Below are 15,057 nucleotides of genomic sequence, written 5' to 3'. Positions count from 1 at the left end.
TACACACGTGGAGGTTAACCCAATCGAGCGCATCCAACTGCAATTAGGTTAACGTGGCGAAATGAATGGGTGTCCTATTCCCTTGTCCCCGCCTATTCAAGCGCAGGCACGGATGTGAACCGAACCCGGTGCGGCACAACACCAACAACTACCACACAACGGTTTGCAACATCGAAAACAGGCACGCCCTCTGCACCGTTACCCGGCTTCAGAGCTGCTGCTCACGCGGCCGCGAGCCAAGGCCAGCTGACCAGGAACACCTGACACGCGTCGGGGCACGCCGTTCATGCGCCGCCCGCACACCACACGCACCATCGCACCCGAACTCGACGCACGAGCGCCACCTATATCAGCGACTCTCGGCTGCACACTCTTCGCGCACATCGACCGCGCCAATACCCCACAAGCCGACTATGAAGCAGGCCAACACAGCCAGCGGGCCGCTGTTGAGAACTGCTCGCTCCACGGCGCCCCCATCGCCGCCAGAGTCGGTCCGCGCGCGCCTCTCACCTCCCTCTCGCTGGCTGAAGCTGCCCGCCTCGTTGGTGTAGCTGAATGGCATGGGAGCGTAGCCCTGCGCCGGCGGCACGTAGGTGCCGCTGTACGGCATGTGGCTGCCGGCCCAGGGCGAGGGCGCCGCGCTGGGCGGCGGCAGCGGCCCCAGCGTGTCCCGGTCGGCCTCGCTCAGTCCGTCCTCGTCAGCCAGCTTCATCGCCGAGAAGCCTGGCGGCGGAGCCGGCGCGTCAGACGGCCACGGCAGCCGACAGCCGGGCGTCAGGCGGCCACGGCAGCCGACGGCCAGCGCGTCACACGGCCACGGCAGCCGACGGCCCGCTCGCTACAGAGATTCGTCACCGGGAAAGAGGCGCGCGCTGCCCATCAGACGTAGCGACGGAGGGCACCCACTCCTCGAAGGAAGCGCTCAGAGGGTGAACGAGGGGCAGCACAGTTCAGCAGGGTGCTTGGAATCTGTAAGGAACATGCCAAATGTGGCAAAACTTGAGGGAGGGATGGTCCACCTGCAACATTCCAAGTTCTGTAGCCCAGGCAGGAGTGAACGGGTACCGCGAGAGCGGCAGTATTAGGTACAAGGCGTGCGGGAAACTACAACACACAGATGGCCGTCCCAACAATTTTTTAAACGCAACGCCACGCTAAAGCCCGTGCTCTATTGAGGTGGCTGCTCACCCGCTGCTCCCAAACCCACAACTCAAAATGTGTCTGTGTCTTGTCCACTGTGTCTGATGTCTTGCATGCGCTCGATGAACAATCATCCAGCGCCGGCTATCGCAACCGACCGGCCACTTCAACGTCAGCCGCGGCGCGAGATTATTTGTCAGCGGGCGCACTCTAGAACACCCATCCCCAAAGACCAGCCCTCCCGCATCCGCGGCGGGCGCCACTCACTGTTGCAGAGATCGCCGAACACGTAGTAGCACTGCTCGGAGAAGGTGTTCTTGTTGACCGTGTGTCGGATGAAGCCGGCACGCAGCATGTGGGCCGCGTACTTGCGCGCCTCGCGACGGTCGGCGAAGCCCGCCACGTACGAGTGCAGCCAGTCCACCACGTCCGAGCCTGCCGGCCGGGGCGGGGCGGGGCGAGGGTCAGGCGGGCGCTGCACCCTGGCTGCCTTCACTGGCGGGGCAGCTCGGCACCATATCGTCGCCACGACCGGGGGGGGGGGGGGAGGGGGGTCAACGCGAGGGCGAGTAGGTGCGTCGGATACCGGCTATTCTTACCGAACGAAGCTGGTGAAAACACAGGCTATCAGACACAGCCAACATAAGCTACGACATGCCAAGCACGCAGGCATGTTCATCGAACATCAGAAATGCATATCATTCGATCAAAACTCGTCGCCATGCCAACAGTGGTTTCGGAAAGCACGGAAGCACTCGGAAACTGCTAAGAACCCTAACATGCCGGCTCTGCAAATCTGGCCTGACCGCCCGCAACACGAGGAGACGGCATCTACCATGTCCCGCCACAATCCCAAATATCAACAGCCTCAATGCGGCCAAATCCCCTGCCGCATACCTCGCTAGATGGCAGCAAAATAACCCCCAGCAGTGACCGCGCTCCGCAACTCGAGTAACCCATCACACCCTCCCGAAACGCTCACACGTCCCGAAGATGGGCCTTCCAGTCCCGCGAGGGTCACTCACCGATGAAGGCGTTGGGGATGGTGATCTTGAGCCACATCCTGTCGCGCACCTCCAGGCCGCTGTCGGGCGCGGCCATGGCGCGCGCCACCGACAGCATGCCCGAGTCGACCGTGAGCGGCTCGGCCGGCGGCCCTGACGGCAGGAGCGGCACTGCAGCGACGGCGGCAGCCCCGCGGCCGAGGCGACGAGGCGGTGGTGGCGAAGCGGTGGCGGTGGCGAAGCGGTGGCGGCGGCAGCGAAGCGGCGGCGGCAGCGGCGGCGGCGGCAGCGGGAGCGGCGGGCAAGCGGGCGGCAAGTCAGACAAGCGGACGCTCTGGACGGCAGGCGACCGAGGCCGGTGGCGGTGCAGGTGCGGCAGGTGAAGCGGCAGGCGCGGGACGCGGGAGGGCGCCGCGCTCGACCGCGCTGGGTGCCGGGGCCAGACGAACACCGGGCCGGGTGGCAGGCGTGAGTCAGGCCTGACTGGCCCCGCGAGGACGGCGGGGAAAGCGGGAGCCGGCGCCAGCAGTGAGAGCTTGATACGGTGGCCAGTAGTGAGAGCCTAGTGCCGTGGCCAGCAGTGAGAGCCTGGTGCCGCGGCCAGCAGTGAGAGCCTGGTGCCGCGGCCAGCAGTGAGAGCCTGGTGCGGTGGCCAGTAGTAAGAGCCTGGTGCGGTGGCCAGCAGTAAGCACGGTGCGGTGGCTAACAGCACCTCCAACCCCCAAGAAGTCACCCGGCGGGAGGTGGCAGCGTAACCCGACACCAATCCCATCCGCTACCCGAAACCTTTCGCCGGACCACACAAAGATAGCGCACATCCACAAAAGCTTGTCGGCGGCGTCATCCCTGACAGACCAAAGAATACTCGGAGTGACTGCTTGTAACGATTCCGCGCAAATGAGCCGGCAGGTTGCAAATGGCTGCTGGTAACAGTCTAGTGTCCGTGAGCTGTTCAGTTCGCCGGGTCCGCCCGCCCTCGGACGCCACCCCACCGTGGCTTTCACAGCGTCCCGCCACGCCTGCCGGTCATCAGGCCGTCGCCAGCGGCCACCGCCGCCAGCCCCGCCAGACGGCGGGAGCGATCACACACGGACGACAGACACGACATCGGCGTCAGAGCCGCACAGGTACGCCGCGCGGTAGCTCGGGCTGCAGACACGGACAGGACGGGGGCACCCGCGCACGCGGCGGCGAGCGGAGCGGGCGCCGGACCAGCCGGTCGGGACAAGCGTGGCAGCCAGGCCGGTATGTGCACGGCGGAAGCGTCGGTCAGCGCGCCGCGGCCGCAGCCCAGCCATGCGACGACGCACACAGCTGCCGCAGCAGACTTGGGCAGGGCCACGCCGCTGCCGCAGCAGACCCAGACAGGGCGACATCGCACAGCTGAAGCCTATGCGCGCCGCACTGAATCTACACATTTAGGTGTGAGTATACATTTAAGCTCATACATACATCCCACATTAAGTGATGATATGATGATCCATATTATTTAGTAAGCAAAATATTGAATTAACATCAAAACGCATCAATAACATACTCTAACCTGCACAACATTCGGCAGATTCCTATCCATCTTGAACAGCTGAAGATCAAAAGCAACTGCAGCTAATCCTAGCCCTCCTAAGCTAATCCTAGCTAATCCTAAGAAGTTCTCCACCAGCAAAGTAACCCGATTAGCCAGAGCCGCCCGGCGCGCCCCCAGCCTCCTCGGCCGGGGCCGGGCGCGGCCGCGCGGCGTGGCTGGCGGCACTCACTCTCCGACTCAGGCATGCTGCTGGCCAGCGACGAGCTGGTGGACGTCAGCGTCGAGAGGGACGGCTGCCGGGCCCCGCTGAACTGGCCTGGTGACACCCACACACACAGGCATCAAAGGAAAATCCAGCACAACTGACAGCACAGGGACGGCCGGCCGCCTCCGCCAGACTGGCCTGGCGAGCCTGGTCTGTCGCTTCTCCGACAGCAGACGTCAAGTCCGCCCCAGCCTTCCTCCAGAGAACGCATCACCCACGAGGCGCGCTGGCGCCGACGGCCATTCCCGCCCCCGACTCTGTCGAGACACACGTCTCATCCACGCCATCCAGCAGTTCGCCGGCGGCCGACCAGTTCACAGACCTCCCCCGCCCCCCCCCCCCCCTCCCTCCGCCCGCTGCGGACTCCGATCTATCCGGCCCCGGCCCCAGGCCTGAGTGGCCGGGGCCGGGGCCGGGGCCGGGGCCGGGGCCGGGGCCGGGGCCGGGGCCGGGGCCGGGGCCGGGGCCGGGGCCGGGGCCGGGGCCGGGGCGGGCCGGGGCCGGGGCCGGGGCCGGGGCCGGGGCCGGGGCCGGGGCCGGGGCCGGGGCCGGGGCCGGGGCCGGGGCTGGGGCCGGGGCCGGATAGGCGCCCAGCAACGGCCCGCCTGCGTACCTTTGAGGTGGGTCGGTGTGAAGGTGGACGGCGCGCCCACGGAGTACTCGCCTGCTCAGTCGCACATGAAACACAAGCAGAACGCGTCAGAGGCGCCAACTCCGGAGGCCCGACGGAAACACCGGCGCCACTTGGCATATTTGCAGCGTCGAAAATAGCTTACTTAAAATACTGGAAGTGCAAACGAAGCACCAACCAAAACTGCCATAAACGCGGGTACCAATTTGAACGAACTGACAAACTGAACAGTTTGCTACCCTTTCCGGAAAAATCACAACACACGTGCAGCCTCCGACGTGCACATCCGACGGTAGCCCTGCAGAAACCAACAGATGCTGCGCGCCGCCAGCAGGTGCACCGCGGGTGACCAGCCCAACGCGCGTGCTCCAGCCGCGCTTCCACCGGGACTGACCTCTGCAGGCGGCGGTGTGCGCCACCCAGGCGCCCGGGTCGATGGGCCGCACCGGCTCCGTGCGTGGGATCGTGAAGTAGCCCTTGGGGTTGGGGTCCCAGCACTTGGCCACCACCAGCTTGACGGGCCCCGGCTTCTGCACCACCTCGCGCAGCACGCGCACCGCGTCGTCGTTGGACATGTTCTCGAAGTTGATGTCGTTCACCTGCAGGATCATGTCGCCGGGCTCGATCCGGCCGTCCAGCGCCACCGCGCCCCTGGCGGACACGAGGGCAAACACAGCTTAGCTACAGGGAAATACAGTTCGTCTACGGGGAAACGCACGGTCGTCATGGGCTGCAGCGGCCAGGGCGGCCCAGCTGGTGCGACTGGACATGTGAGAAGCTCTGCACCCAGTCTTCGCTACGACCACTGAAAATTGTAACCCAATTCATTGGCCTTTTTGGGCTAGTTAATCGCGACATGCGTATGGCTCCGACTAGCCCAAAAACATGTTATTCACGTGTCTGAACGGTACAGATTTGCAGGCAGGCACGACCCACGGGACAAGCTTCAAATCAACAATAGTCGCGCGACCTTGGGAATCTTGCAAGAAACGAACAGTCAAACGGTACACAGACTAACGCAAATCTAACAGACACCCGAGGGCATAAAGATGGCACGTAACGCTACAAAATCGCGCCCAACCCGAACGGCTACCGACGCGGCGCGCCGATAGTCTCCATTACCCCTTCATGATGCTGCCGACGTAGATGCCGCCGTCGCCGCCCTTGTTGCTCTGGCCCACGATGCTGATACCGAGGAAGTTGACCGTGTCCATGTTCAGCGTGACGGTGATGATGTTGAGCGTCATCGTCGAGTCGGTGATGGACGAGAAGGAGGAGGTGCGCGACATGCCCGGGGGCCGCTGCGGCCTCGGCTTGCGGCGCCGGTGCCGCCGGTGCACGCGCGACACGGACGTGCTCCCTGCCGGCGCGCGACGGGGGCGACCGTCAGCCGCCGCCGCCGCGCTGCTGACGAGATCTCCCGCGGTCGCCCCACGAGGGGCGGAGGCGGCACGTGCCGGCGCTCGCCGCTGTACTTGATACGGTCCCGCGGGTGAAAATACCAGCCAGTGGTACGCTATATTGGATTACTGTAAGACTGGATTACGTTGCGAAACACTTGTAGGTCATGCCAGTCAGGCAATAGGGTGCGTGGGTACACATTGTTCAAAAACAAGGCTGGCCTCGTCCAGACACCTTCAGTCCTGACCAACCTAACAGCGTCGCGCGGCCTCCACCTGCGCACGGGGGTTCGAAGCCAGCACAACACGTGCCGGGGTGCTGCTGCACCTGCCCTCGCTCCCTCCCTGCCGACCCAGGCGGCCGGCCGCCGTACGGTGGGAGGCCGGCGCCGTCCACACCTGTCGTGGACGTGATCCTGCTGGAGCCGTCGTCCTCCGAGTCGAAGAAGCTGGTCGACTCGAGGTCCGAGCTGAGCATCGAGCTGTTGTCGTACAGCCGGTCCCGGTGCCTCGCATGGCCGTTCAGCTTCTGACCGGCTGTGCCGCACACACGGGGGTCACTGAGGCGGCGGCCAGCCGGCGACGCACACGGCCGATCCGGCTCCCGGACAGGGCCGGGCCACATGGGACAGCGGGCCCAAAACTACTACACAAAAATCTAAGTTTCAAATGCATCGTTAGGAACACTTCGATTTGAGCCAACCACCTTTTTCCTCGAACACAAGAATGGCAGCACTGGAACTAATGAGACAGCAACAAACCAACGGTGTTTTTCTCCATTCACCCAAGTGGAGTCAAACACATTACCAGACCGTCAGGCAGACAAGACGTGCACCCGAGTGCACGGCCGATGGCATGTGGCACAGATGTGGGCACCTGGCGCGCGCGCTCCCGCACCCAGTTAGCTCTCGAAAGGCATGCACACCGACCTACAGGCCGTGCAGAGTGTATCTACACATAGCGGGATGAAGTGCGGCGCGCGGCCGGTTATGACAGACAGGCGTCAGCGATGATGGAGCCGGCGGCGTGCTCGTCACAACAGTAACCGGCAGCTGGTGCGGTCACGTGCCGGCCACCTCTCGCGCACCCCCTGCGGCTCTGGCGCGGCGCCGGCCGGCCGATCGAGCCGTGCCTTCCGCGTGACGAAAGGAAGCCGACCGAGGTCCCCACGCAGTGCAACATCACCGGCTGCCCAAGCCGCGACGGCCTTCGCCAACGGCAGGAATTGTTTTGTTAGGTCGAGCTCGTACGACCCTGAATGCGTCGCATTCTCCCCCTTCCCTCCTTACTGTGATCCAGATAGCTACGTGGCGGTGACAGGGACCCGACAGGTCCGCGTAGAAAGCCAGCAACGTCGACTTCCAGAGCTGGCAGTTCGAAGCCGGCAGCTGCGGTGCTCTGCGCCGCTTTCGGCATGTTCCGCGCCTTCAGCTCCAGTGCGCCAGAGGCCGTCACGCGTACACTCGACGCATCGCTGGCGATCTGCCCTTCAAGGTCCGGATCTCGCCGGCCTTCGAGATACTTTGTGGGCGCCACACGTCAACGGTCTTACTTCATGTAGTGAGAGTTCGGACTCCAAATGTCACCAGTTGTAATGCGATTAGTTTCTGTTTTGAAGCAAACCAACCACCGCTGGATTTTTGTTTGGGGCTCCGGGTGGGAGAGAAACAGTTCTGGTCACTGTCTACGAGGCAACACTTCCGATTTTGAAAGCTTCTAGAATCCGCGAGCTTATGCAGATCGGAGTACAGGAGTGGACAGTTTTGGAGCAAGGTGGTGAAGTCAGTTTTTCAAGACCGCAAAACACCACTAGTACGTAACTTTTGCAACAACGTGACTAACAATACCACGTTGGCTCACATGTAACCAGCAGACATCTATGACATACTCTTCAATCCATCGGTGATCAGCGACCGATCCCAGGCAGCAACATTCTCGCGGTGCCGAGAGACAAGCGGTGGGAGCGGCTGCCCTGGACAACCTGTCAGATCTCCACAAGCAGCGTCCCCGGACCCCGCGCCACAAAACGCTTTAGTCACGCCAATTCTGCCGAGTGCCAATACGCATGATGCTCTCTGCGCCGCCCACGCTCGACCGTGCTGCACCGCCTGCTGAGCCCAGGCTCCATTCGCACGAGCCTCTTCTCCGGTCACGCCCACGCCGCCGTCTCAGCCTCCATCTTCGCCCGACTGTGCTTCGGCAGACGTCACTGGCGTCATTCCCGGTCCACCACTGCGTTCGATCGCTCTCGCCCGCGGCACCACACCGGCCTGCACTACAGCCGAGCCCCGTCTGTTAGCTCTGTTAGCCTGCTCGGTTAGCTCGGGCGGCGGCGTCACGCGGCTAGCTTGGGATGTTGCGTCACGAGGTTAGCTCAGGTGACGGCGCCACGCCGTCAGATTGAGTGCGGGCCGGTTAGCTCGGGTGGCGGCGTCACGCGGTTAGCTCAAGTGGTGGCCGGCTAGCTCAGGCGGCTGCGTCACGCGGTTAGCTCGGGCAGCGGCGTCACGCGGTTAGCTCGGGTGGCGGCGTCACGCGGTTAGCTCAAGTGGCGGCCGGTTAGCTCAGGCGGCGGCGTCACGCGTTTAGCTCGGGCGGCGGCGTCACGCGGTTAGCTCGGGTGGCGGCCGGTTAGCCCGGCTGGCCGCCGGTCGGCTCACCTGAGTGGTAGCGGCCAGCCTGCGGCGCCCGCAGCGGCGGCCCCAGCCGGTGTCCGTGGCCTGCAGGCGGGCGGCACACTGAGACGAGCCGCGGCCACACGCGCGCGCGCGCGCCGCCCTGGGCCCCGAGACGCGTCGCGGCCGGGGTCAGGGCGAGGGCGGGGGCGGGGCGGGGCGGGGCGGGGCGCGGCCGGGGTCAGGGCGAGGGCGGGGGCGGGGCCGGGACCGGGACAGCGACGGTGTTCGTGCACCAGGTTGAGAGGTCGGCGAGCGTCGAGGCGAGCCTCCGACGGTGATGCACGAACAGCACCGCGAGTCCAGTAAATGACACGCGGCTGTCCACACGCGCGGGCGCCGGTGTGTGGTATGTGACCCGTTGACACTGTGCAGTCATTTGCGCGTGAAGAGGGGACACACTAAGACAGGGTGCAGAGTGAGAAGCACACAGGGAACATGCAAGGCCAACGGAGTTTGACCCATCGAGCCGCTGCGAATCAGATTCGGGAACGCGAACAGACAACGCCCGCAAACGAGAGCATGTTCGCGGCGTCGCAGCCCACCTCTTGCTGTTTCAGAGCACACTAGCCGGAGTAGAGTTATACATATCGCACGCCACTTGGCGCGCCTTCGAGCGGGGACCTAGGGTTCAGTAACCAACAGTGCACGCAGCTATAGAGAAGGATGCAAGAACCGCATGCCAGCCTTCAGAAGCTCACACTGAAGATGGCGCTAACAGGTATCGGGTGCGACTCATGCCGTCCGCTAAACGAAGAGCTGACCGAGACACTGCTGCCGCATTCACCTACTTGACACACCGATCTCGCTGAAGCCCCTCCCCGTTCACCTCCACCTATGGGACACATCCCACCCACGGCGCCAAGACGCCGCGAGCCGCCATCGGTGCCGGCGGACCGGCGGGCGGTGCTGGGAGCGGCCGAGGCTCCGAGGGCGGGCGACGCCGGCGTACCTCTCACGCCGCTGACGGTCGACTCGGTCTCGGTGGCGTCACCCGGCGGCCGTGCCAGCTCCGACATGGCGCCCACCGGGTCGCCGCACTGTGAGCCGTCAATTGTGCTGCCATCTGCCGACACCAGCTGAGAACAGGACGGCCGGTCAGCGACGACCGATCGGAAATGATCAGGAGGCCGACGGGGCCTGACAGTCAAACTAGGAAACCTACCTGCAGCTTTGGCGCCATAAAACAACACTCCGCATTGTTAGATCGACTCCGTGCCGCAGCACAACTTCCCACCAGCCCCGGGGGACAGAAATTGGGCCCCACGCCCAACTGATGGGTTGCAACAAATCCCAGAGACCACAAGCTTGCGCCACGCGCCGCGCAGTCCGGGAACCGAGTCGCGCTACCCCACCGCAACCGCGCTCGCCGCACAGCCGGCCCCTTAGCCGGCCAGCTGCGTCCACTCACCCAGGAGACGACGCGGCCGTTGATGCAAGGGAGGTGGGCCTCATCGTCGATAATCTCCTCCTTGACGATGCTGCAACAGTCGGGCCGACGGGTCAGAGCGCGGTCGGGTCGCGTCGGGCGGCGGCGGGGGCGGGGGCGGGGGCGGGAGAGGGGACGGAGTGGGGCGGGGGAGGGGGCGGAGTGGGGCGAGGTGGGGCTCCCGTCAGCTCCGGCCAACGGGGCATCCAGCTGACGTTGCCCGCCTGCAGCCGGCCCCAGCGCCCCCACAAGGTCGTCGGGGCCTCAGCGGCGCCGGCGCCGGGCCGCGGGGCGCCGCCGCCCCACCGGCCACCGCTGACTGGCGGCCGGCGGGCGCGATGTTTGACGGGCCGACGGCGTGAGCGCGATCCTCGGGCGCCGACGTGACGGCGATGGACGGCGCCGGCCGGCGGCGGTGACTCAGCGGCCGCCCGCCCGCCCCGCCCGCCGCGGGTCGGGGCCCAGACCGACCGGTCACCGCCGCCGGTAGCGACGTCCGCCGCGGCACGACCCCGGATGACCGGCACCGCACCGTACGAGCCACACGCCGAGGCGCGGCCGCCGGAGCTGGGAGGACACGTCTGCCGGTGGCGCCCAGAAGAGCGGCCAGCGCCTGGCGCACGGACCCTTTAGCGGAGCGGACCAGGCACGATCGATATCAGACACTCTAGACAGATTGCAGCGGAACAGACATTGTCCCAGCCGCCCGCCGTCCGTTACATAAGATGTTGGGCCTGGCACACGAACTCGTAAACGCCGCAGCCAATAACAACCAATCGTATGACGGCTATCCGACACCGTCTCCGTTCGCGTCTCAAACCTCAGCATCCCCTTCATCGCACAGCTCCGGCGCCCGGTGTTTTGCCCCACCAGCACCGCAAGCCGGGCGCCGGTCGCCCCCCCCCCCCCTCGCCCTTCCCCACCGCGTCTCGGCCGGTGACGGAGCGCGACTGCAGGGCCCGCCCGCCGCCGGCCGCGTGGGAAGCGGGAGCGGCGACAGCAGCGCCGTCGTGTCGTGACCGGGTGTCATTTGCGGCAGGGGCGCGTTCCCAGCCGCCAGTCGAGCCGTCGGCGTGTGTCACACGCCATCAACACGTCCGAAACACACACGGCTCCGCCGATGACGCCCGGCCACCACCGAGACTTCAAGGCTGCGCCTGGCAGCGGGCTGCAGCGTGCAGGCGTTAGACGCGCCCAATACCCCCTGTTACGGCCCATTTGAGCGCACCGTGGCTGGGTGGTGCTTGACGTAAATGATCAATATGCACTCCATGACCCTTAATTCCTCACGTAATCTTCCAATCTGTTTGAGCAGCGTCTCTTTAGCGCTTAAATATCCAAAGATAAACAGTACATGCAGCATGACGCAGACATGATGTTTTTACGTTTCCAGTCGTTGCAGAACGAATGCAGCAAAAACAAGTCTCGGACAGCACCAAACAAGTGCCACGAATCCGACGGAAAACACACAAATACACGTCAATAACCAATACGACACAAAACCCTGATGCTCGGTCCATTAAATTATGGCAGTCTGTCACGCAGCCGCTAATTATGTTGACCGGTCATGTGAAACTATTGGCCCAATCACAGAAAACGATGGAAAGTTCCACAACTGTTTGCACCTCCCACGGCTCAGGAAGCGCCGCCACGGAGAAACCGGGTGGACCACTGCTCAAACAGCACAGGTCTAACGCGAGGCCAGCGCCCCTGCCTAATCTATAACAATCAGAAACGATATGATGACGGATGCCGCCATCAGGACGGCGCGGCGGTCGCCGGGGGTCCATTTTCGCCCAAATGACGGGGTACGCCGGTCCACCGGGCGCTGCCGCCGAATCAGCCGGGTAGGCCAGCCACAGCCGCGTCCACGGGAAGCGCCAGCCTTCCGTGGACACGGCCAGGGGCAGGGGACGGACGCCGTCCGTCTGCCGTCCGGCCATGCTGGGGACGGACGCCGACCGCTGACCGGCGGGTCGGACCAGCCACGCGGCCGCGCGCGACCCAGCGCACCAGCCGAGCGCGTCGCGAGCGCCGCCGACGCCGACGGGCCGGCACCGCACGACACGCGGCGCGCTGCAGCAGACGCTTCGCCACCGGAATGACGAGTGGTCGCAGACGTCGCCGTGAAGCGCAATAACCTGCCATCCCAGAATCCGAACAACATTCCAGACCGCGTCGCCGAACGGCGAAAACCGACCGAGTGGGTAGGCCGCGCCCTGCGCAGCGCTTTGCTTCTCATGCTGGACTCTCTGATCTCGCCCCACTGTCGCCGGCGCGCTCGTCACGTGTTTATCTCGCAGGTCGCGGCGCGGCGCTGAGCACGGCCAGGCATCAGGGCAGGCGATATCTATGCTAGTGGGGGCAACGTAGCCATGCTCACGCCAACCTAAAGCAGTGAAACAACAGAATCACCTCCGGAGATGCAAATATGTCACTTGTGATGAGCATGTCATGATTGCCTTATTTACTTTAGTTACATGCAGGTGCCAAGACATCTGTGATAACAAAGCTTACAGTTTACAACCAAATGCTAGGATAGCTTTTCTAAGCAGATTATGCAGATTACACACAATAACCAATTATCAGAGCATGCTAGATGCTGCTGCTTAGTAGGCAAACAGTATGGTTTTCAGCCTTTGAGTGACATCTGCAACACCATAGTAGCTAGCTTTTGATGACAGGACCAGTATATTTTCTTTGAAACAAAAACTGTACATTACCTCACAAACTAGTGGAAATAAACAAACTAAAAGTGACAAATTTTTGAAGTGCATTGATAATGATATCCACACTGCTGACCAAACAAGGGTGTAAGAGTGTGCACAACAAAAACTCATACTGTAAGCACAATATGAGCCAATACCTGTGAAACATTTTTTTTTTTGTTCATAAGGATGTCAAACAGGGTTCAAAAACTGGTTCAAACAAAGCATGGTTCAAAAACAAAACAAAAATGACTCTTAACCAACAATCTGATTTACAGCCTTCCTTGGTGGAAAGTAAAGCCATGTTATTTTTAATGATTTTGGAACCTTTCCATGGATACACATAACTCTCATATTACCATGGATTGCCAACACCTCTTACCAACCACTTAGCCAATCACAGCTTAACATGTGTCACAATGTCTTGTGTCATGGTGTCAGTTGGCTCATAGCCCTGATACAAAAATGACATTTGCATTGCTACATGTTTCTGCATTTATTTAGAAACAAGTAAAACCAGGCTGGAATCCACTAGTTGTTATCCAAAACACACAGCAAATTATGCTTAAAAACTTGCTGTGTTAAAAAAAAACATTACAAACTTGCTGGGTTTCAAAAAGCTGATGTCTTGTGCTCAATGATGGGATGTGACACCTTTTGTCTTCAATGTGCTACACCAGATGATAACAAATATACAATCACACAACATAGCATTGGATGAAATCATCACATAACTCAGTGGCAATCTTGCAACATTTCAAAAGTTGCATCTGGTGACAATCTTGAGACATTCTTATGTAAGAGAACACCTCTCTCTACAAAAAGCCATTTGCATCCCACAAAAAATGTACAAAAGATGCAAATGAAAATGTTCTAGGGCTTACCACATGCAATGGTAATGTTACACCCAGTTTGGGAGTATCTTCAGACAAAAATAATATTCTAGCCATTTTATTTTTTGATCCTGTCTAAAACAGTAACTCATACATTATTCACTGGAGAGGATGGATACAAGTCACAGAATGATTTCCATACTTTGAACAAACCAGGCTGGCCCAACAATGATCCTTGAAATCATTGTTCTTGCCAAGCCTATCCTTGTTATGATGACCCAGAAGGTTACATCATACCAGAAGAGTGCCTCCAGTAAAACAGAAATTTGTCATGATACTGTTACATACCTAGGATCAATCCCTCAAATCATGGCAAGGGCTTTGACTCAGCATATGGGACAGCCCAAGTCATGCTCAAGATAACACAGTAGCCCGCTCCACTGCCAAACTGCACAATCTGTACCTTACAATGAACACATTGGCATAGCAGTGGCTTTGTGGCAGCAGTTTCAGCAGCATGCACATGGTAAGTCCTAAATTTGAGCTTAATGCATGGTCAGCACTATATTCAGTGTGCACTAGAGCCTGTGGTGCAAAGCATTATGATGTTACAAAAGGCAATTTCTTACAGAAATACTTCCAAAACATATTTTCAAGCAACAAGAGCTTATGGTATAGTAATTTCAGCATAATTAGGTCTAGCCTGGGCCTGGCATATGAACTGGCAGGTTCAGCACACCAATATGGTGTCTGCTGCAGTTGATTTTTTGCAGACTGGCCCCATTGGGGTTGTAGCTGATCTATGGGTTGTTGAGCCACATCCACCAATTGCTCACCTCATGTGGCTTATATCACCACCAATTCACCATCAATAATGAGCTGCAAAAGCAAAGCTCGGGCCACAAACCCCTGTGCCCGCTGTTCTGTCTGCAAAACAGTTCCCTCTGACCTGGTCACCTCCTCAATGCTGGTGCACTGAACCTAACACTTTCATGCACCAGCTCATGCCAGACCAATTTTTTAAAGGTTATTTCAGCATGAAATTACCTTTGAAACAACATTTTTAAACAATTGTTTTTCAATGTACTGAAATTTGTAACTGCAGGAACTCTGAGAGCTTAGATTTAAAACATACATATGATGACACCATGGCTACAATCTCCACTGCTACTTGCTGCTATGCCAGCCATGTTTGGCATAGGACATATTTTTTAACAATTTGGCCAGCTGCACCTGGTCCAATGTTTCCTTTCCTCCACTGAACTGTTTAAAAGCTCAGCATTTGTTAAGCATGAGAAATAATGCTGAAGAAACCAATTCAGACTTTTGGTGGCAAGTATTTGTATACCCAAACCTACTAACCCTTGCCTGCAACTAAGCAATGCAAACCAAAATAACACATTTTATCAAGTTTACCCCTATTCATCTCAATTAATTACCAAATAAA

General features: G+C 60.3%; 1 protein-coding gene across 1 annotated transcript; it reads right to left on the bottom strand.

Moving 5' to 3' along the window:
* Positions 1 to 208: 208 nt before the first annotated feature.
* On the bottom strand, positions 209 to 14,451 carry LOC119096589 (segment polarity protein dishevelled homolog DVL-3). Its single transcript, XM_037219491.1, has 13 exons — positions 14,447 to 14,451; positions 10,052 to 10,121; positions 9,593 to 9,719; positions 8,626 to 8,685; positions 6,365 to 6,502; positions 5,688 to 5,925; positions 4,960 to 5,216; positions 4,548 to 4,598; positions 3,899 to 3,985; positions 2,166 to 2,297; positions 1,408 to 1,575; positions 511 to 723; positions 209 to 246 (listed from the first exon to the last, which is right to left on the bottom strand). The coding sequence occupies exons 1-13, from the start codon at positions 14,449 to 14,451 to the stop codon at positions 209 to 211; spliced, it is 1,584 nt and encodes a 527-aa protein (XP_037075386.1).
* Positions 14,452 to 15,057: the final 606 nt, after the last annotated feature.

Source organism: Pollicipes pollicipes, unplaced genomic scaffold (assembly GCF_011947565.3).
Source record: "Pollicipes pollicipes isolate AB1234 unplaced genomic scaffold, Ppol_2.1 Scaffold_4295;HRSCAF=5057_pilon_pilon_pilon, whole genome shotgun sequence".
Lineage (NCBI taxonomy): Eukaryota > Metazoa > Arthropoda > Thecostraca > Pollicipedomorpha > Pollicipedidae > Pollicipes > Pollicipes pollicipes.
This window is presented reverse-complemented; position numbering and strand designations above follow the sequence as displayed.

Coding starts and splice junctions, on each gene's coding strand:
- LOC119096589 (XM_037219491.1), bottom strand. Junction 4,599..4,959: donor GCACACCGCCGCCTGCAGAG/GTCAGTCCCGGT, acceptor GCGACTGAGCAG/GCGAGTACTCCGTGGGCGCG. Junction 1,576..2,165: donor CATCCCCAACGCCTTCATCG/GTGAGTGACCCT, acceptor CCCGGCCGGCAG/GCTCGGACGTGGTGGACTGG.